This window comes from Mobula birostris, chromosome 2 (genome assembly GCF_030028105.1).
Source record: "Mobula birostris isolate sMobBir1 chromosome 2, sMobBir1.hap1, whole genome shotgun sequence".
Taxonomy (NCBI): domain Eukaryota; kingdom Metazoa; phylum Chordata; class Chondrichthyes; order Myliobatiformes; family Myliobatidae; genus Mobula; species Mobula birostris.
Genome location: NC_092371.1, coordinates 26,474,619 through 26,495,987, shown reverse-complemented (window position 1 = coordinate 26,495,987; position 21,369 = coordinate 26,474,619). Strand labels below are relative to the sequence as shown.

At 42.4% G+C, this 21,369-nt stretch overlaps 1 protein-coding gene across 1 annotated transcript in view; it reads left to right on the top strand.

Annotated features, from left to right (window-relative positions):
• rae1 (ribonucleic acid export 1) overlaps positions 1-20,005 on the top strand; it is a 30,579-nt gene extending 10,574 nt beyond the window's left edge. The window contains exons 5-13 of the mRNA XM_072239032.1: positions 2,218-2,304; positions 3,911-3,997; positions 5,043-5,114; positions 7,302-7,409; positions 8,342-8,448; positions 8,533-8,611; positions 12,836-13,030; positions 14,943-15,028; positions 19,826-20,005. Of these exons, the coding sequence (XP_072095133.1) occupies positions 2,218-2,304; positions 3,911-3,997; positions 5,043-5,114; positions 7,302-7,409; positions 8,342-8,448; positions 8,533-8,611; positions 12,836-13,030; positions 14,943-15,028; positions 19,826-19,832 (828 nt within the window). The 3' untranslated portion in view covers positions 19,833-20,005. The remainder of the gene's footprint in view (positions 1-2,217; positions 2,305-3,910; positions 3,998-5,042; positions 5,115-7,301; positions 7,410-8,341; positions 8,449-8,532; positions 8,612-12,835; positions 13,031-14,942; positions 15,029-19,825) is intronic.
• The last annotated feature ends 1,364 nt before the right edge of the window (positions 20,006-21,369 follow it).

Sequence of the window (21,369 nt, the reverse complement as noted above, 5' to 3'; positions counted from 1 at the left end):
AAATTACAAAATATAATGCAAAAACAAAAGGAATAGTGAGGTGCTGTTGTGAATGGTGCAGGAACCATTCAGAAATCTGATGATGGCAGGAATGAAGCTGTTCCTGAATTATTTGTGGGTCTTCAGGCCGCTGTATCTCTCCAATGGTACAAGCGAGAAGAGGCCTGCCCCAGACGGTGAGGGCCCTTAGCGATGGATGGTGCCGCCTTGTGGCACCGCCTCTCAAAGATGCCCTTGATGGTGACGAGGCTTGTGATGGAGCTGCCTTGGTGTATAGCCCTCTGCAGCCTCTTGCTTTTCAGAGCCTCCATACCTTGCTGAAATGCAACCAGTCACTGCAGAGCTAATTGAAGGGTTGTGGAGAAAGTAGGTTTTGGGTGAGGAAAACAGTTCTTCCCAATTACTGAAGCAGGATAGGTGACAGGAAACGTATGGTTGAGGCTAATTAGCACCCTAGTTTTAACTTGTCATTTGTTATGTGGGCCATGACGCATTCGTATCACACATGTTTAGTCAGTCCTGGTTTGTAGATGCACAACTTCCTGTTAGCTGTTTTGTGGCCGAGGCTACTTATGCTGTTACTATTTTTAAAAGTGCTGTCTTTTAATGAGCTGTGTTTCCTACATGACAAGAACTTTCTGCTTCACTCTGCTCTGCCAAGTGAGAGTGGAAACCATCTCATTGGACATAGGACTGAACGCAGGTCAGATGTCTGGAAGATACAAATCTTATCACCCTCTTTAAACGCTCTTTCCCCTAATAGGAAAGTGTTGGTGAAGAATCCTGGACAAAATAGGGTTTATCAATGATTTGGTCAGAAAAAAAAGCACTTGGTTAAAAATAATAGTTGAACTCTTTTTGATAAAATAATGGTGAGGTTGGATGGAGGTGGTGGCATGTCCTTCGAAAGTTCTGATAAGGGACCACTAAACAGGCAATACATTATATTTAAATCTACATGATTACTGCAACAGAACATGAAAATGATACCAGGCATTGAAGCCAAAAAAATCGGCAAACTGAATGTGGGAAGTATACAGTGATGCATGTTGGTGTTTGCTAATGACCTGCAGCAGCCATATTTTCCAAAGATAATCTGAAACTTGAAAGTGTTCAAGACGCAAGTCAGTAGTGTGTAATGTAATTTGATATTCTGGCTGACGACAGTTACAAATTGAGAAGCACAACACCAAACCCAGGGCACCCCAACATGCATCCCAATCTCAAAACATCCACTCTCTTCATCAGCTACTGTCTGCATTACACTAGCTCTTCCTGGAGCCAGCATCTCTGCCAAGGGTACTATGTGCAAGGGAAGATTATCAGCACTGTCCTGCTCCGTCTTGTCTTGGATTTGCAGTGCTCTTGTGTTAGGGCCACTGCTTCATTGAGTGCAACTTCACTGAACAGCAAGTTATGTACTACCTCCAATTCAAATGGAGAACCTTCCCTCTAATCCCAAGAGTTTGGGAATTGCTGTTTTTTTTTTAATCGTCGCTTGTATTGCAGCACAGCGAAAAGCTGATCTTGCTTACTGTTCATACAAATCAGATCATCAGAAAGTGTATCGAGGTACAACAAGTCAAAACAATAACATTGTAGAATGAAGTGTATGGCTGCAGGGAAAGTACAATGCAGCTGAACACAAAGTTGCAAGTTCCTAACAAGGTAGATTGTGAGTTTAACAGTCCAATTTATTGCACCAGGGAACTATTAAATAGTCTTAAAACAGCGGATTAGAAGCCGTCCTTGAGCCTGGTGGTATGGGGCTTCAGGCTTTTTTGTTATCATCTTCCCAATTGCAGAGGAGAGAAGAGAGAAAGTCCAAGTAGGTGGGGTTTTTGATTATGCTGGCTGCTTTACTGAGGCAGCAAAAAGTGTAGACAAAGTTCCTAAAGGGGAGGCTGTTTTCCGTGATGGGCTGAGCTGTGTCCACAACTCTCTTCAGTTTCTTACGGTCACACCAGGCCATCTGTGGTGGAGGTTTTTTGTGCAGCTCTCGGTGCTTGTGGTAGAAGATTGTTTCCAGAAACCTTAGTCAAAATAGCTCAAGGTGATGCAGTTGTCAAGTACCTGTCCTTGTATCTAAAATGTCCACGCAGTGGGAACAGCTTTATGTGAACTATGTTGCAATGCATTTTCATTGTACTGTGGTGTGTTAAGAGCTACTCACATCCCTGGCATGTCTGTTTTAACCCTGATTTATACCTCCTTAAGGATGGCAGCAAAGTGGTCACAGCATCATGTGATAAAACTGCAAAGATGTGGGACCTCAACAGCAACCAGGCGATACAGATTGCACAAGTAAGTAAGAAATCAGATATTCAGCACCTCCACAAATGAACGTGTTCAGAACCAGGCCCACAGAAAGTGAATGAACCTCTCAGTTTGGATCATATTTATTTCTTTTCAAAATTTCTGAAGCCAAAGCATCTGGTTAAAGATCTCAACCCAAAACAGCCATTTCCCTCCCTGGATGCTGCCTCTCCCACCGAGGTCCTCCAGCTGGTCTGTGTGTTCCTCTGGTATCTGCAGTCCCTTGTGTCTCCATTATTGAAACGACGTGGGTGTGAATCAGACTGGCATCTGTATGTATGACTGCAGTGCAGTATCATGCCGGGTTGTAGGATATTGTAGGGAAAGAGCTCTGCGTGGTAGAACAGAATAAAGGTCTAATCCCATAAAGAAAAATACTCAGAAAAATCTCTTCATGCCATTTTCATGTACCATTCTGGGAAGTGGGATTCATGCGGAGTGGCACTGCCAAAAGATGTATTCAGAGTATCCTGTGCCATTGCATAATGTGCATAAGTGTATCAATATCTTTGCCCAAAAGTCAATTTAACCTGGAAATCTTTTTGGTGACATCTGCACTTTCACAGTGTTCAAGTTGTAATCAATAGTATTGACTTGGAGTGAATTAAGCGATATAGAGTTAAATTAAGCCACATTGGTTTTTTTCTTCCTCATAGAGTTTAGAGAGGTGAGTTTTAATCCAAACAAAAAATATAAAATGTTAACAGCAGAAAACAAACTGTCTTGGTCTTAACGCAAACATGAGGAATTCTGCAGATGCTGGAAATTCAAGCAACACACATCGAAGTTGCTGGTGAACGCAACAGGCCCAGGCAGTATCTCTAGGAAGAGGTACAGTCGACGTTTTGGGCTGAGACCCTTCGTCAGGACTAACTGAAAGAAGAGCTAGTAAGAGATTTGAAAGAGGGAGGGGGAGGGGGAGATTAGAAATGATAGGAGAAGACAGGAGGGGGAGGGATGGAGCCAAGAGCTGGACAGGTGATTGGCAAAAGGGATACGAGAGGATCATGGGACAGGAGGCCCAGGGAGAAAGAGAAGGGGGAGGGGGGAAGCCCAGAGGATGGGCAAGGGGTATGGTGAGAGGGACAGAGGGAGAAAAAGGATGGAGAGAAAAAGAATGTGTGTATATAAATAAATAACGGATGGGGTACAAGGGGGAGGTGGGGCATTAGTGGAAGTTTGAGAAGTCAGTGTTCATGCCATTAGGTTGGAGGCTACCCAGACGGAATGTAAGGTGTTGTTCCTCCAACCGGAGTGTGGCTTCATCTTTACAGTAGAGAAGGTCTTAAGATAGGAATGTAACCATTTAGGGGTGAAAACACTATTCACACAAATAGCAGTAAAAATCAACACCTGTACCTCTTCTCTCCCAAAAAATATTACTGTGGTTGAATTAAAACATTGATTATATCAAGGAATCTGGAGAAAAGGCTGAAATGTGAAATTATGACATAGGCTATGTGTTATCTCCATTCCAATTTCATCTTTGAGCATGTTTGCATAAATTGAAAGTGGTTGCACGACATGGGCAAGATCCTATTGTGTGAGACCGATTGAGCAATGCAGAGAAAGTAATGATGTGTTTGGATCACAGCACGATGCTCCTATTAAAACTGTCCACTGGATCAAAGCACCTAACTACAGTTGCGTGATGACAGGAAGCTGGGACAAGACGTTAAAGGTATGACTGCCTTGAGTTTGCTGATATTCAGTTCCTGCAGCACGGTGTTCACTGGAAAGATCAGACATTTGTGATCACACTGGAGGAGGTGGTGGCGGCCTTCAATTGCGGCAAGTCCCTGAGACTGTGCTGTATTGTTGGGGAGTTAGGGATTCCAGCAGAGTGACAATGAAGGAACTAAAGTGGTGTTTTCTAGTAGGATTATATTCTAGTTCTCTCAAAATGAATGCAATAGAATATAAAAGCAAGGATGTAATGCTGAGGGTTTATAAGGCATTGGTCAGACAACTTGGAGTATTGTGAGCAGCTTTGGGCCCTTTAGCTAAGAAAGGATGTTGGAGAAGTTATAAAGGAGGCTAAGAAAAGTGATCTTGGGAATTTAAGGATTAATGCTTGAGGAGCACTTGTTGGCCCTGGGTCTGTATTCACTGGAGTTTAGAAAAATGAGGGTGGGATCCCATTGAAACCTATCAAATATTGAAGGGTGTACTTAGAGTGGAAGTGGAGAGGATGTTTCCTGTAGTGGGAGTGTCTAGGACCAGAGGGCACAGATTCAGAATAGAAGGATGTCCCTTTAAAACAGAGTTGAGGAATTCATTGCCACAGATAGTTTTGGAACCAAGTTATTGGGAATATTTAAGTGGAGGTTGATACGTTCTGGATCGTAAGGGTGTCAGAGGTTGCAGGAGAATGGAGTTGAGAGGGATAATAAATGGGCCATGATGAAATGGTGGAGTGGACTTGATGGGCCGAATGGCCTAATGCTGCTCTTATAGTCAGAGCAAGCTTGCTTCTTTTTTTTTACTGTCGGGAATGTTTCTAGATTATGATGAGTGGGACTTGCAGGATCTTCGTCCTTATCTGGACCAAGGTCGGAAAATTGATTTCCAGGGATTAAATTTGAATAATCATCCATTTAAAAGGTTTTCAATGAAACAAGGCAAAGTCAGGTTGAAGATCACAATGTCAGAAGGCTTTTGACATGTTCTGGTGGTGAACAGGCTGTTTAGGGCAGAAATACTGAATTATTTCCCTTGTATTTCAGTTCTGGGACACACGTTCTCCAAATCCTATGCTGACGTTGCAGTTGCCTGAGAGATGTTACTGTGCTGATGTGGTAGGTGAATAAATTTCAAACAATGCTGCCATATTTCTTTAATATTTATTCACGGAATTGGTGATGTGAAGACACCAGTACCTATTTCCCATCCCCAGTTGTCCTTGAGTAGACATTAGGAAATCATCATCTTGAGCTCTTGCATGTGATCTGCTAATTGGGTTATTATTATCATCTCACACACACACACACACACACACACACACACACACACACACGTACCAAGACACAGTAAAAATAAACTTTGTTTTGCAAGCCATCCATACTGATCATTTTACAACATAAGTACATCAAGGTAGTACACCAGAAAGGCAACAATAGAACACAAAAAGAAGTGTTATCGTTACAGAGAAACTGCAGAATAGGCAGACAATAAGGTACAATAAGTAAATTGTGAGATCAAGGGTCCATCTTGTACATGTGGCCCATTCAGTGGTCTCATAGCAGAGGGGTAGAATCTATCGTCCTCGAGCTAGGTAGTGTATCAGGCTTTTGTATTTTCTTCCCAATGGGGGGGGGGGAGGAAAAGAGAATGTCTGGGGTGGGTGAGATCTTTGATTATGTTGGCTGTTTTTCCGAGGCAGCGAGAAGTGTAGCTGAAGTCAGTGAAGAGGGGGCTGTTTTATGAGGCGTGCTCTGAGATGTCCACAACTCTCTGCAATTTCTTGTCGTCACATGCAGAGCATTTGCCATATCAAGTGGTGCATCTATAAAAGGTGGTGAGAGTTAACAAGGACTTGCTGAATTCCTTGGCCTCTGAGGAAGTAGAGGTGCAGGTAGGCTTTCGTGGCTATAGCATATACATGATTGGAACAGGACAAGCTCTTGGTGATGCTTCTACCTAGGAACTTGAAGCTCAACCATCTCTACCTCAGCAATATTGATTTAAAAAAAAACAGGCTCCACCCTGCTTCCTGAAGTCAATGACCAGCTCTTTTATTTTGCTGTCATTGTTGTAACACCATGCTACTACGTGCTCTGTCTCCTTCCTTCAGATATGGCTGACTATTGTCTGCAAACATCCAGCTAGTTGTCTGCTAGGTATCCTATTGGAAAGGGCATATTTTAGTCCTCCTTGCTCACCTTGTCCCTTTGAGTTACTGTAATTTGTTTTGGACAGGACCAAGCTCAGACGTGCAAGTTAAAAACTTTTATCACAAATGTTTGGTTTCTTTCCTTGGTGAATTTTGGCCGAGGTGAAGATTATGGAGGCATCAGAAAATGAATGGGCAGAGAACACTGTCCTGAGGAGCCCCTGCTGGGGTAATTAACCTTGAGCAACCCCAACCATCTTTGTTATACAAAGTGTGATGGTGGGGAAGGAAATGCAACTTTGATGGTGCCATCCAATGTGCTGCTGTGTAATATTTGTTCAAAGTGCTCTTTCTCAGATATTGTTACAGCATTTAGGGTAATAATACAGCAAGGTCATCATGTGTAAGGGACGAGGGGCAGTGAACTTGGTCCATTTTTTATCAGTCGTGTTGAGGTTGAGAGTTTCATGTTGCTGGGAGTAAACATCATCAGTGGCCTGTCCTGGTCCAACCACATGGCCAAAAAGCTCACCAACACCTCTACTTCCTCAGGAGATTAAAGAGATTTGAAATGTCACCATCAGCCCTCACAATATTTATTGATGCACCACAGAAAGCATCCTGTCTGGGTGCATCACGTCTTGGTACGGCAACTGCTCTGCACATGACTGCAAGAAACTGGAGAGAGTTGTGGATACGGCTCAGCACGGAAATCAGCTTCCCCTCCATGGTAAAGCAGCCAACATAATGAGAGACCTCACCTACCCCAGACGTTCTCTTCTGCTTCCTTTCATCAGGTAGAAAATACAAAAGCCTGAAAGCATGTCCTGCCAGCTTCAGATTCAGCTTTACCCCACTGTTACAAGGCTTATTTAATGGTTCTGTAGCATGACAAGATGGACTCTTGATCTCATATTCTACCTCATTATGACCTTGCACCTTACTATTTACCTGCACTGCACTTTCTCTATAGCTGTTACACTTCATTGTTTTACCTTGTTCTACCTCAAAGCATTGTGTAATTATCTGATCTGTTTTTAATAATAAACCAATTTCAATTACATGATATTTTGGCAAGATGTCTCAATTTGTTAATCACATTACTCAGCTGGGCATGCACGATCGCTTACGTCTTTCTTGTTTTAATTGACAGTTGTACCCCATGGCTGTAGTTGCCACAGCAGAAAGAGGTCTAATCGTTTACCAGCTCGAGAACCAGCCATCCGAGTTCAAGAGGATAGACTCTCCCCTGAAGCACCAGGTACAGCGGCAGTAGCAGCAGAAAGAGAACATTGCCTATGGAGGGAATCCTGGCCTTGTGGTCAGTAATTTAGACATGCCCAGGTGCCCACTCACCTTGTGCACTGCTATGTGAAATTGTTAGGTGTTACCTTCCCTTTACAAGTTTGATTTATGATTTTTTTTGACAATTTACAATATCCATTATATTGCATCTGACTCAGAATGCCACGTTTGAATTTTTTCATCACAGAAGTGTTACATCACTCAAGGAACCTTCATTTCAGGTGAATTACAGAGACCATCCCCCCAGTACAGTAGGGACAGTTCCACATTGCTGTTGAAGATGATGCACCAGTGCTGGCTGCTGGCTGCTGCCTGGCCAAGTACCTGGTTCTTTTTACACTGCTCCTTTTAAAGACAATTGCCTTGCTGCATTTCCAGTGTCAAATTAGTCACTACATTTCAAAAAAGTACTTTGTAGACCTTAATGTGTTGTGACGCAACCCGTGCGCATGAAATGTACTAATTAAATTCAAGTTTTCCCTCCCGTGCCTGATACTATAGACCCAATATCTCTTTTTCTAGACCCAAAATCTGGAATTGGGTCTTATAGTATTAGTCTTTTTTATAAGACAAACTTTAAATTTGTGCAAATTCAACTGAAGTTTTATGTAAGTATACAAGTGTACTCGGATTACAATTTTTTTTTCCATTTACTAAATAGTTGGGTATAAGTGCTTGGCGGTATTCGATGAGTCAAATGTTTTGTCAATTCTCACTGTCTTATACAACCAACAGAGAGTTCAGATTTGGTTGTGATTGGGTCTGAGCCCAATCTTTCCCTGATTCAGCTTGCAAAAGGATATTAATGGAGGAAGGTTATGTACGGGATCCCAAAATGCATCTTCCCTCCTATACACTAAACTGCATCAACACACCAATCTTTTTCAGCATCGGTGTGTTGCCATCTTCAAGGACAAACAGAACAAGCCAACGGGATTTGCACTTGGAAGCATTGAAGGACGAGTAGCCATTCATTATATAAATCCTCCCAACCCGTAAGTGACCCTGCTCTTTCACCATTTCTTCTTCTCCCGGTTGAGCTACCTGTTTAATAACTCTTGCTTCTTCATAAAAATTAGTGCAAAAGACAACTTCACTTTCAAATGCCATCGATCTAACGGAACAACCAACACATCTGGGCCTCAAGATATCTATGCTGTGAGTAATGTACTGTTTGTTCATCTTGCCTTGTGAATTTGCTGGAAGAAGTCATCAACTTGGTCTGACATAAACTCAGGTACTTGACCGTCTGACCGTGGTTATCAGTGCTTCCACTCACTGTACATCCAGTTACTTAACTCAGTTTATTTACAACCAATTGAGGGATCAGAAGTTTAAAGGCAAAATCATAATTAAACGGGGGGGGGGGCCTTTAATATGGAGATATTCCAGCTTGTTTTTTAGATACACTTAAGAGGGAGAAGTGAAGTGCGATTAATAGCAGAGTTCCATGAATTACCGGAAGAAAAGAGTAAATGTGGAAAAGGGCGTGTTTTAATGTGAGTCTAAGCTGATTACAGAAAATTCAGAGGAGAAGTAAAGAAGGGGATAAGAGAAGCACAATAAGCCTGAGAAACTATCAGCAGCAAACATACTGCAGGCATGCGATCAGGTAGGGGGGTGAAATCGATCCAGAACTCTGCTCATGGAGACACAGGGCATGTGGCTGAGAGACCAAATGAATGCTTTACATCTCTTTAGCAAGCAGTCTCAGCAAAGGACGACGTAGTTGAGATTATAGATGAGCTAAAATTTGATAGAAGGGTAATACTAGAAAGGTGTACCAGATACTACTGGTCTCAGTGGAATGCACCTTGGATTGCTAGGGAAATTGTAGGAGCTTACTTTTATGACTGAGAAGGAGGCCCATTTGGCCCATCAGGCCTCTGCTAACTTCCAGTAGTTCATTCTCATTCCCACTGCTCCTTATTCCCTGCAATCCTACAATTTGGACTCTCTTATTGATTCTCTTTATTCTTTCTGCCATTTAATGTGCACTGAGGTAATTTACAGTAGCCAATTAATCTAACATAATCCTTGCTATATTCTTTCCAGTATGTATAGGTGCCTGAGGACAAGAAAACTTCCAGTGTTATACTTTTGTTCATAAAATGGTGTAGGCATAAACCTTGTAGCAACAGGCTGCTCAGTTTGACTTTGGAGGTGGGAAACAATAATCAGGGACAGAATTAACTTTGACAAAGTGTAGATTGACAAGTATATTGATTTGTTAATGGCAGATAGTACTTAAACTTGAGTTGTAACAGGATTATTAATGAGGAAAATGTGCTTTGAAGTAGTGTATACAGTTACAAGAAAAGGTTTGTAAACCCTTTTGCAATTACTTTCTTTTCCACTTCCTTCAGCATTGCACGTTGTGTTCTTGGTGTGATCTTTGCAGGATGCCCACTCCTGGGGACAGTCGCAACAGTACTGAATTTCCTCCATTTGGAGACAATTTCTCTTACTGTGGACTGTTGAGTGCTCAGGTCTTTAGAAATGCTTTTGCAGCCTTTTCCAGCTTCATGCATCTCTACAATTCTTCTATGATCCTCTGAAAGTCATTTTGATCAAGGCATGGTGCACATAAACAGATCTTTCTGGATAAGAGCAGGCTCTGTCAGTAACCTGACTTTGTGTGTTTTTTTATATAGGGCAATACACCTGTACTATCCACACCTCCAATCATTGATTGGAACACCCAACTCCAAATAGCTTTTGTAGAAGGCATTACCCCAGGGGTTCACCATACTTTTTGAACCTAGACTGTGATTGTTTAAATGGTGTACTCAGCATTGACGAGAAGAAGAACAATTGTTTGTGGGTTATTAGCTTAGGCATTTTGTGTTTGCATAGTATTATTGTGACTTAGATGAAGATCAGACCACATTTTATGAGCAATTAATGCAGAAAACCAGGTAACTGCAAAGAGTTCACTGTACCATCCCACTATTCTCTGCATCCAGCACGATTCTCCGTAACTTCAGCCAGCTCCAATGGGATCCCACCACCAAACACATCTTTCCCTCCCCTCACCCCACTTTCCGCCTTCCACAGCAATAACTCCCTGGTCCACCCATCCTTCCCCACTAATCTCCCTCCTGGTACCTGTTCCACTTACAAGGTTAAGTGCCACACATGTCCCTACACCTCCTCCCTCACTACTATTCAGGGTCCCAAACAGCCCTTCCAGGTGAGGCGACATTTCACCTGCAAATCTATTGGGAATCATCTATTGTATCCAGTGCTCCTGGTGTGGCCTCCTGTGTATCAGTGAGACCCGACGAAGATTGGGAGACCGCTTCACCGAGTGCCTGCACTCTATCTGCCAGAAAAGGTGGGCACTCTCGGTGGCCACCCATGTCACTTCTCCTTGCCATTTCCTTTCTGACATGTCAGTCCATGACCACCTGTACTGCCTCGATGAGACCACATTCAGGTTGGAGGAGCAATACCTTGTACTCCGTCTGGGTAGCCTCTAACCTGGTGGCATGAACATCAATTTCTCAAACTTGCGGTGATTGTGCCCCCCTTCTCCTTCCCCATTCCCGCTTCCCTCTCTCACTTTATCTGCTTACCTGTCCATCACCTCCCTCTGGTGCTCCTCCCTCTTCCCTTTCTTCTATGATCTTCTGTCCTCCCCTATCTGATTTCTCCCTTCCCCAGCCCTTTATCCATTTCACCAATCAACTTCTCAGCTCTTTTCTTCACCTCCTACCCCTCTTCCAGTTTCACCCAGCACCTAATTTTTTCCTTCCCGCCCCCCCACCTTCTTATGTTGACTTCTCTTCATTTCCAGTCCCAAAATGTCGACTGTTTATTCTTTTCCATAGATGCTGCCTGGCCTGCTGAGTTCCTCCAGCATTTTGTGTGTGTTGCTTTGGATCTCCAGCGTCTGCAGGTTTTCTCATATCAGGAATCCTTCCTGGACACCTAACAAATTCCATCGCATCTAAACATTTTATACTTTAGGAGGTGTCATTCAGTTTTTGAGAGAAGTTGAATTCAGCCATAGCAACAACCCTGTTACTTTATCATCTTTCCAAAATCAACCTTCTGATCTGCTTTTCAACGCCTCTGTTGCCATCCGGTGGGGGGGGGGGGTCATCTATCAAATACTATCAATAGAGTGATGGCTCCCTTCCCCTTTCTGACCTCCGCCCACACTGACTCAGTGGGCAGTCCTCCACAGTATCCTCCCTTTCTGCTGTGATATTGTCCCTGATTAGCAATACCTCTCCTCCATCTCTTTTTCCTTCTGCTGTCTCTCATTTAAATCCCAGAATATCCATCAGCCATCCCTGCCCTTGTGGCAGTCAGGTCTCTGTAAGTAGTTCCACATACTGACCCATGTTCTAAATTTATCATCCTTGTTCCTGTTGCTTCATACATTAAGATAGACACATTTCAACCCATCCACTGCAATTATGCTCAGTTCTTCCTCACAATCTCTCGACATACTGTTACTATCTTTACACCAAATGCTCCGTCCTCTGACCAGTCGCTGCGGTTCCACTCCTCTGCGAGACTAATTTAAACCCTCCCCAGCAGCACAAGTGAATCTGCCTGCAAGGATATTGGTCCCTTCAAGTTTAGATGTAACCTATCCTGTTTTTTTTACAGGTGATATCTTCCCCAGAAGAGATCCCATTGATCCACAAATCTGAAACCCTTCTCCTTGTGCCGATTCCCCGGTCACACATTCAACTGCCATAGCATCCTATTCTTACCCTGACTAGCAAAGTACATATATGTCACCATATACTGCCCTGAGATTCATTTGTATAATTCTATGATTCCAGTGACAAATGTTTATTTCCCTCAGACATTTCATTACATTCAGTTTAAATGCAAGTTGTTACTGGTTTACCTTCAGATGTATTCAGATTATCTTCAGATTTAACCAATTTCCCCCGGGATCAATAAAGTATGACTATGACTATGAAGGGTTAAAGTTCATATGTATTTTCAAATCATATGGCAGTGTTTATCAATTTTAGTTGCTATTCAGAAATTAACCATATCTGGAAACTTAACCGTATTTGTGAGGCACTGGTCTCACTCCTCCCCTACCCTCTGTATACCGTCTATTTTCCCTCTCCACTCTCTTGACCCAAGCGTCAACATTTCTCCCCCTCCCCCACCCCACAGATACTGCTTGCCCCACTGAGTCCCTCCAGCAGTTAGTTCTTTTGTTCCTAAATAACAACCTGTTCCCAGTAGTTAATATGCTGCACTCCCTGGGCGCCATCAGGTCGTTGAATTTAGAAGCCACTCGGATTCCATTATGAAATCCCAGGACGAACAAGTTGTTATCAACTTGCTGTTAATTTGATGCTGAGTATCTTAAGTTGCCTTAGAACTCCCCTCTTTCTCTCTCAGGTGAATGGAATTGCGTTCCATCCAATACATGGCACTCTCGCCACTGTGGGATCTGATGGCAGGTTCAGTTTTTGGGACAAAGATGCTCGCACAAAACTGAAAACATCAGAGCAGCTTGACCAGCAAATCGCCGCCTGCTGTTTCAACAACAATGGCAACATCTTCGCGTATTCGTCAAGTTATGACTGGTCAAAAGTAAGTACAAAGCCCTGTCCTCAGTGGGGTTATCTGGGCAAGAGTAACTGGTGAGTAAGGTGGACACTTTTACCAAGTAACTTGAGTCTGTAAAAATAAAAATAAAATTTAGCTTCATTTGTCAACGTCAAATCAAATCAGCAAGGAGTAGCCTGCAAGTGTTGCTATACTTGCGGCACAAACATAGCATGCTCACAGTTCACTCACACTAATGTACATATTTGAAATGTGGGAGGAAACTGGAGCATCTGGAGGAAACCTACAGAGTCACGGGGAGAATGTACAAACTCCTTACAGACATCAGTGAGAATTGAACCCCGATCTTATAGCTAGCGCTGTATAGTGATTGCACTAACCACTACGCTACCATACTGCCTCACGGTAATACTGTTGGCTCAGCTCTGGAGGAGAGCAGATTCCGGTAGGATGAGGGGGAATTAACCTCTGGAATCTCAGATCATTCTCCCATGCAAGCTTCATGTTAAATTTAGCTTCTGATTGGGAACAGTCTGGGCCAAGATTTCCCTATGTTCATCTCTTGCTTTATGTGCATAATACAAGACATTATATAGCAACCAGGAGTGGGACTTCTTGTTGACTTGTCACTTATGTGAGAGCACATTCTATATTTGCACCGCCTTGGGGCGTTGTTAGCACAGATAGGAGATGAAATCCAGAGAACACTTTTCTTGTCAAGTAAGCGGACCGATCCATGAGAGAAACATCATGCAGTTTCATTGAGGGCAGTAGTGATACATGACCATTGCGTACCTGGATTATGCCATGATTCACACTTTTTGGAGCACTGAAAACAGGTTTCCTGCTACATGTAGGAAGACCGGGAGGCCAGAGTTGTGTCTGTTATGTGCACTGAATGTGTCTCAGATATCAAGGTAGTCCTGGGGAGTTTAATCCTGATGTGGGAAACATCGACATTTAGAACTTCAAAAATACCTTTTTAGTCCAAAGCTTTTGATCCAGGACTTTGTATAGTCAACCTTTCTCTTCAAACTTCTAGACTAATTTTGATTTAGTATTTTCACCTTTTTGTTTAATTTAATAACTATAATATTTATTGATCTGATTGTAAAGATTTTGGGAGAACAACAGCAAGCATTTAATAACGTAGAGGTTAAGGTTTGTAACTACTACAGTTTGTGGGATCCTGGGCCTGGTGGCTCAGTAACACTCCTCAATTCTTTGCCCTAGCGCTGCAAATCATTTTCAAGTGTTTTCCCGATTCTCTTTTTGAAGGCACAGATTGAATGTGTTTCTGTTGCCTTTACAAACTGTAGATCCTAGGTTTGAATTCTTCCACACATCCCCTTTTATAATTTTACGAATTTAAAATCCATGCCCTGAGGCCCGAAACATAATCACTGTTGAAATGTATAAAAGGCAGCAGTGAGTTTGTTGGTGATGGGTGCCGCAAAATCGATTTGGTAGTAACCAAATAATCTGCTTTAATGATGGTGGTTGAGAGAAAAATGTTGGCCAGGACATAAGCATTAGCTACCCTGTTCAAGTAAAGAAAAAACACCTTGGGATCTTGTCCATCCATTCAAAAAGACAAACAGAAAACAAAAAGAAACTATTCAACAACTTCTGAAAAATGCAACACTTTGACAGCTGAGCTCCGTTTCGATACCACAGCGGAGCTTTGGTGCTGAGGTATCGGGTGCAAGACTTAAACTTGAACTCTCAAACTTTGACTCAGAAGTAAAATTACCGTATTGAGTTATGATAGTTGATAGAAGGGCCAATACCTTTGCTTTCGATAGCTGTGAGATTAGTTATAATGGGCATGTACTGGTCCAGCAGATTATTGACTGTACATCAGTTGCATTCACTCTCAGAGACTTTGCTGTTACTATTTAAAATGACTAATCAATTACATGATGACTCTTCTCAGGGTCATGAATATTTTAACCCACAGAAGAAAAATTATATATTCCTGCGTAATGCAGCGGAGGAGCTGAAACCCAGGATTAAGAAGGGGTGAGTACCATTGATGCCTTTCTGCAGATACCCACTGTCCCAGAGCAATCTCAGCCTCTGGACTGTTTTCATTATTAATGGTGAGGGAGGGATCCACAATGTTTGTATCTCAGGGTGAGATTCCAAAATTATTTGCTGTTAAGAGTAACCTGCGTGCAACAGATACACTAAATGTGTACAAACTTTTGCATAATGGAAAATGCCAATAGTTTCCCTTTGTAAATTGGCCTCACCTGTAGCTCGTCACCAGATGAGATGGAGGGATAGGCACCAGGCCCACATAAGCCCAATAAACTAGATGTGCTATTGTCATGGATTGCAAGGTTCCCCTACATTAGATCTCAGCCCATTTACACCCACATTATATGTGGTCTTATCCTTTTGGAATTCTGTGAGTAAGCAAGGGAATATTAGTTTTACCTCATTGGAAATTAAAACTTGATTGGTAACCCAAGGCCTGTTGAAATTGCTACCATGCATTACATGTAAATTGTTGATAATTTAATCTTTAAAGAAATTTGACTCCCAAATGTTTTTGATATACATTAATAACTGCTCTTAACATCAAGGCAATATTTGTAATGGAGGTTATTGGCCACAATCTCAGAATTTGCAGTCCCTCATCCGTTCTTTTGGCTTAAATAGTTAGCATATTTTGTAGATTTTTTTTGTGAATGGTGGGTTTTTCAGTGCCAGGAGAGGGTGGATGTATTTGGATGTATTCTTTGATTGGAAAGGATAGTTGATGAACTGGCTGCTTTGCTTTAGATGTGCTGTGTTCCACAGCTCCATAGTAATGTTGGGAGTCGTACTGTGATATCAGAGTTCAAAACACTGTTTTGCTGATTTCAGATAATATTACATTGGCATTTTCTTGCAAATGTAAAAGGCCCATCAAGCCTGTACCAAGTATTTCCCTCAATCCCATTTCCCGTTATTTCCCTGTAACTTACTTTCCCTTACATGCTCGTCTTTGCCAAATAATTGTGTCATCCACCTACTGTTGAGGCAATACAAAGCAATCAGTTAACCTGCCAGCACCAAACTCACATGCAGCTGCACACAGACCCAAGGTCAGGATCAAACCCTGACAGCCGGAGCTGTATGACAAGAAGTGTCTTGAGGGATCAACCCTACTCAGGAGACTTCCTAGCTCCTCTTCAAAGCGGTACAAAGGGAACCTTCTGGGGCATCTCAGTGTCCCTCAGCATCGCGGCCAAAGGCCCAGAGTTCAAAGGTCCGTTTTATTGTCAAAGTACGCAGGTACAAAACAACTCTGATATTCGTCTTCTTCAGATAGCCATGAAATACTGAAAAACCATGGGAGTTGTTGAAAAGAAAAGCCATCACACCTCCCCCTGACACAGAAAAAAAGCCAAAACTCGCAAACCCCAAAACACCCCCCCCCCGCAAATAAAAGCCACGATAACATCAAATCCCCAGCCCCCTCCTCGCAGGAAAGAAGCACAGCAACAATAACATCAAGTTCTCTGCCCCCAACTCAGAAAAAACCAGTGACGATAACATCAAATCCCCAGGCCGTCCTCGCAGAAAAGAACACAACAGTATCAACAAATATATCACTCCCTGAGTACTAAATAGGAGAATTAGCCTAGATGTAAAATAACTTGGAACATGCAGAACTCCTGATTATTATTCTGAGAAGGACTTTTAAACAACTATGACATAAGTTAGGAACAAGATCAATCAGTTTTGACTGTACATTTAATAATAGAAAAGATAATATTTCACTTTTTACTTGGCAAAAGCCCAATTGGTGCATGGGTCTCACCATAAGCATTGAGCAAGGACGGGATTAAAGTTTTTCCCCAAACTCTAATCCCGTTGTTCCCATCTCCAGATACTTTCCCACCATCACTGAGGTTGTTGGCGATGTACTGGCTACAGCCAGAGCTAGGTCTTGCTGGACAGTTCCTTGGCTCTGAATAGGAGTGAATGGGTCAGCTTTGGCCTGGCACAACACGTGAAGTCCATACAAGCCCCTGGGTTCTATTATCAGCTGATGGTCGAAGCACCCCAAGGTACCTCTGTGGAAGATTAATCCTGCAGACATTCTGGTGAGGCAGGTACCTAATCTCTTAGGGGAATTTTACCACTTTAAAAGAAGTTTCACTATTAAAAGCACAGGTAACAACTGCACTGATTGACAGCCCTAATTGCTGCTTCATTTCTCTCTGGAATTCACTTCAAACCATCGTGCACCTTTCCTATAAAGCAACATCTTGGGCTCAGGCAGCACCATTGAGGGGGACGGGAGATGTTGGTCCTTGTGCCCAAGTTTGCGAGGTATCCATGTGGAAATAATTCTCGACTAAAGAACAGTCTCTAAGGATTTCAGGAAACCAGATATTCAGAAGAATTATTAATGGTCTGTTTAAATTTAAAAGTATTTTAACGGCAACCTCTGTCACCTTCTCAGAGGAGACTAGCGCCTCAGTGTTACTAAAGTCGAGTTTGCAATAAAGAAGCTAAATAAACCTTCCATCACTACTTAGACGAGACCTGTGCACACGTAAGAACCTATAATTTTTGTTTGGCTGCAGGTTGGTTGTGTGTTCAGACAGAATACGGTTCATTATCACTGACTGGCACATTGTGAAACTTAATTACAGTGCCAAGACACAAAAATTGCTATAAATATTGGAATAAATAGTGCAAAAAAAGATAATGAAGTTGTGTTCATGGACTCGTAGACCATTCAGAAATCTGATGGCGAAGGGAAAGAAACTGTCCCTAAGTCATTGAGTATGGATCTTTGGGCACCTGTACCTCCTCACCAATGGTGGTATGTGAAGAAGGCATGCCCAGATGCTAAGGGTCCTTAATTATGGATGCCACTCTGTGCAGGCACTGCCTTTTGAAGATGTCCGTGATGTTGGGGAGCATTGTGGCCGTGATGGAGCTGGCTGAGCCTACAACGCTCTGGTTTCATCACAGCCTGATACAGTCAGATAGGGAGGGCACACTTTGGAGTTTGGGATTAGATAAGGTTACCAGTCTCTCTGTTGTCTCATGACATCCTTTGTGCAGTGCATATGTGAACAAGATGTTGGCTAGAACTTCACAGGCTGATACTGAGTAGTGGGTGCTGGAGTGTTGTGTTGGAGGGTAGAAGTGGAACCCTACCTCTGCAGGAACTAAGCTCTTTGGAAGAAGGAGCAGGGAGAAACGTATGTCTTGAGGTGCTCCCACTTAAGCTGATTCCTCCCATCCTCCAAAGAATGCTTGAGGTCTTACAGCCTGGAACACATGGCTGGTAAGGTCAGATGCGATTGTAACGGATATGCTTTTCTTTCCAAAAGACGTACAGTTGGTGATTCCCGTTCTTGAATTGAAGAATCCACAGTAAGTACGCTGCACAATGTCTCCCGGTGCAGCACCAGACCCTGACCTAATCTCCCACCCAGCCCTGAGACCTATGCTAGTATGGGACTTCTCCTGTAGGTTTTGTCCATTCAGCTTCCTATCTCTCATGGTGTTGGAAATCTTTCCATGTGTCACATTTACTTACTGCAGCCAAATCCACAGTCACTTGTCATGGGATCAGGTTTTCCACTTGCACGCATTTTATTTATTATTTGCAAACTGTTTAACCTTTTATCTGGGGTATTCCTTGTGCATTGCACTTGTTATTTCCTTGGTGGTCCTACTGTCACTCAGTGTGTTTTTCCCAACCCAGTCCATCTTTGTCATTTCAGAAAGCTTTGTAGTAATCAAGATTTCAGAAATCTTTATTAATATAAAAGTAGAAAATGCTGGAAACACTCAGCAGGCCAAGGAAAACCGTAAGAAAAATGGGGTTAACATTTCAAGTTCATCAGATCTGGGAAAGTAATTAGTTCTTCATAAGTTCAAAGTAAATTTAGTATCTACATGTGTATAGTATATGTCACCATATACTGTCTTGAGAGTCATTTTCTTCCAGGCATTCACAGTAGAACAAAGAAATACAATAGTCAATTAAAAAAAAGCTACACATGAACACTGACAAATTACCAAAGTGTAAAAGACAAACTGTGCAATAATACTGAGAACGTGAGTTGCAGAGTCCTTGAAAGTAAGTCCATGGGTTGTGGAATCAGTTCAGTGTTGATGTGAGTGATGTTATTCACACTGGTTCAGGTTGAAGGGCAATAACTGTTCCTGAACCTGGTGGTGTAGGGCCTACTGCTCCAGCACCTGCTTCCTGGTGGCAGCAGCAGCAAGAGGAGAACATGGCCTGGATGGTGGGGGCCCTTGATGAGGGATGCTGCTTTTTTTTTGGCAGTGCTCCTTGTAGATGTACTCAGTGGTAGGGAAGGCTTTGTATGTGATGGACTGGACTGTATCTGTCACTTTCTGTTGTTAGGCATAATGTTCCATGCTAGGCCATGATGCAACCAGTTAGGATATTTTCCACTGCGTATCTATAGAAGTTTTAGGTGACGTGGAATCTACACAAACTTGTAAGAAAGTAGAAGTGCTGTTGTGCCTTCTTGCTGAAGGACAGATTCGCTGATGTGATAACGCTGAGGAATTTAATATTCATATTGGCAAAAAGGGGAGTGAACATATTGAGATGACAATGGACAGTGTGCATTAGCCTGCTGCCTAATCAGTATGGCCAATCCCATTTGTCTCCGTCCTCCAAAGTTAAACATATATATGTAAGGAATGCAGGAGAGCTTGGTGTTAAGATAATGAATGTTTCTTTCCCAGGAAAAATTTGTCCTCAAAGAATCAAGCAACACACTGCTGGCAGCTTTATGTAATGCTCAATTTTCTTTCTCTGTTCAGGATCTGAGCACCAGCTTCTGGTGGTTTGAAGGCAAAGGATCAGAGGAGGATATTTTAACATGCAGATCCATAGCTACAGCTGCTGTATGATTTCCGTCGCACTTGCTGGATTCCACAGCTTGTCTTGTATTAGATTTTCATGTTTCATATATTTTCCCTGAATAAAGTTTTCATTTCTTTGTTTTGCATTTAAAATATAAAGATGGAAAAGGAGAGAATTTAGTGGCTTTGCACACTTGATTGTGTACCACAACATGTATTACCTGGTATTCCTGGGTGTGATACTCTGTTGGGAGAGGCAGTCAGGCATTGCTACATTAACAGTGCTGCTCTTTGTAGCTTTTGTCCATAAGACATGGGAGCAGAATTGGGCCATTCGATCTGTTGTGCCTGACTTATTGGCCCTCTCAACCCCATTCTCTTGCCTTCTCCCTGTAAGCTTTGAACCCTTACTAATCAAGAACCTGTCAACCTCTGATTTAAGTATACCCAATGTTTTGGCCTCTGCAGATTCACCACTCTGGCTAAAGAAATTCCTTCTCATCTCTGTTCCAAAGGGACATACTTGTATTGTTAGATTGTGCCATCTGGTCCTAGACTCTCCCACTATTAGAAACATCCTCTCCACATCCACTCTATCTAAACCTTTCAATATCCGATAGGTTTCAGTGAGATCACCCTCATTCTTTTAAACTCCAGTGAATACAAGCCCAGAGTCATCAAACACTCCTCATTTATTAACCATTTCATTCTTGTGAACCTGTTTTTGACCCTCTCCAATGTCAGCACATCCTTTCTTACAGAAAGAGTGCAAAACTACTGACCAGCTGAAATGTTTTCAGCAGTTACTGACCATCAGTTGAACTAATCACCACTTATTTACCTACGGCAAAATCTATTAACCTGAATTAAAATAAAATGCCATTAGCAAGGTATATATTCTACAAGCCACTGGTTTCTGCAGTACCTTTTTGTTTCAGATTGAAACATTCATTGCATTTGAACAAAGTGTGCTAGTTCACAGTTCCCACTTGGAGGTATGTCTGAATAAACACGCATGCATAGCCGGCCAGCCATGGTGGTTGTGTTTGTGAAGATCTGTGCGAACTGGGTGTCTTCTTTGCTGGTGTGCACAGCCACGGTGGGTAATTTCAACAGCTGCCAGCTCCTAATTTTTGCAAATTGACCTTGTAAATGTTGCTTGAGTGCACTCTATGCTGAGCACTGTACCCTTGAAATTGGAGCACCCATATAATCTACGTCAGTGCATTAGAGATCCATTTCTAGATGAAATTGTTAGTCCCGAATTTAGATTCAACATGAGATCAGAAAACCATAAGATGTAGGAGTAAAATTGAGTCATTTGTCCCATTATCTGCTCCGCCATTCCATCATGGCTAATTTATTCTCCCTCTCAATCCCTGCTCCCCATTACATATCACATTCTTATTATTTGAGAACCTATCAACCGATTTAAATACATTCCAATGACTTGGCCTCCACAGGCATCTGTGGCAATGAATTCCACAGATTCACCACCCTTG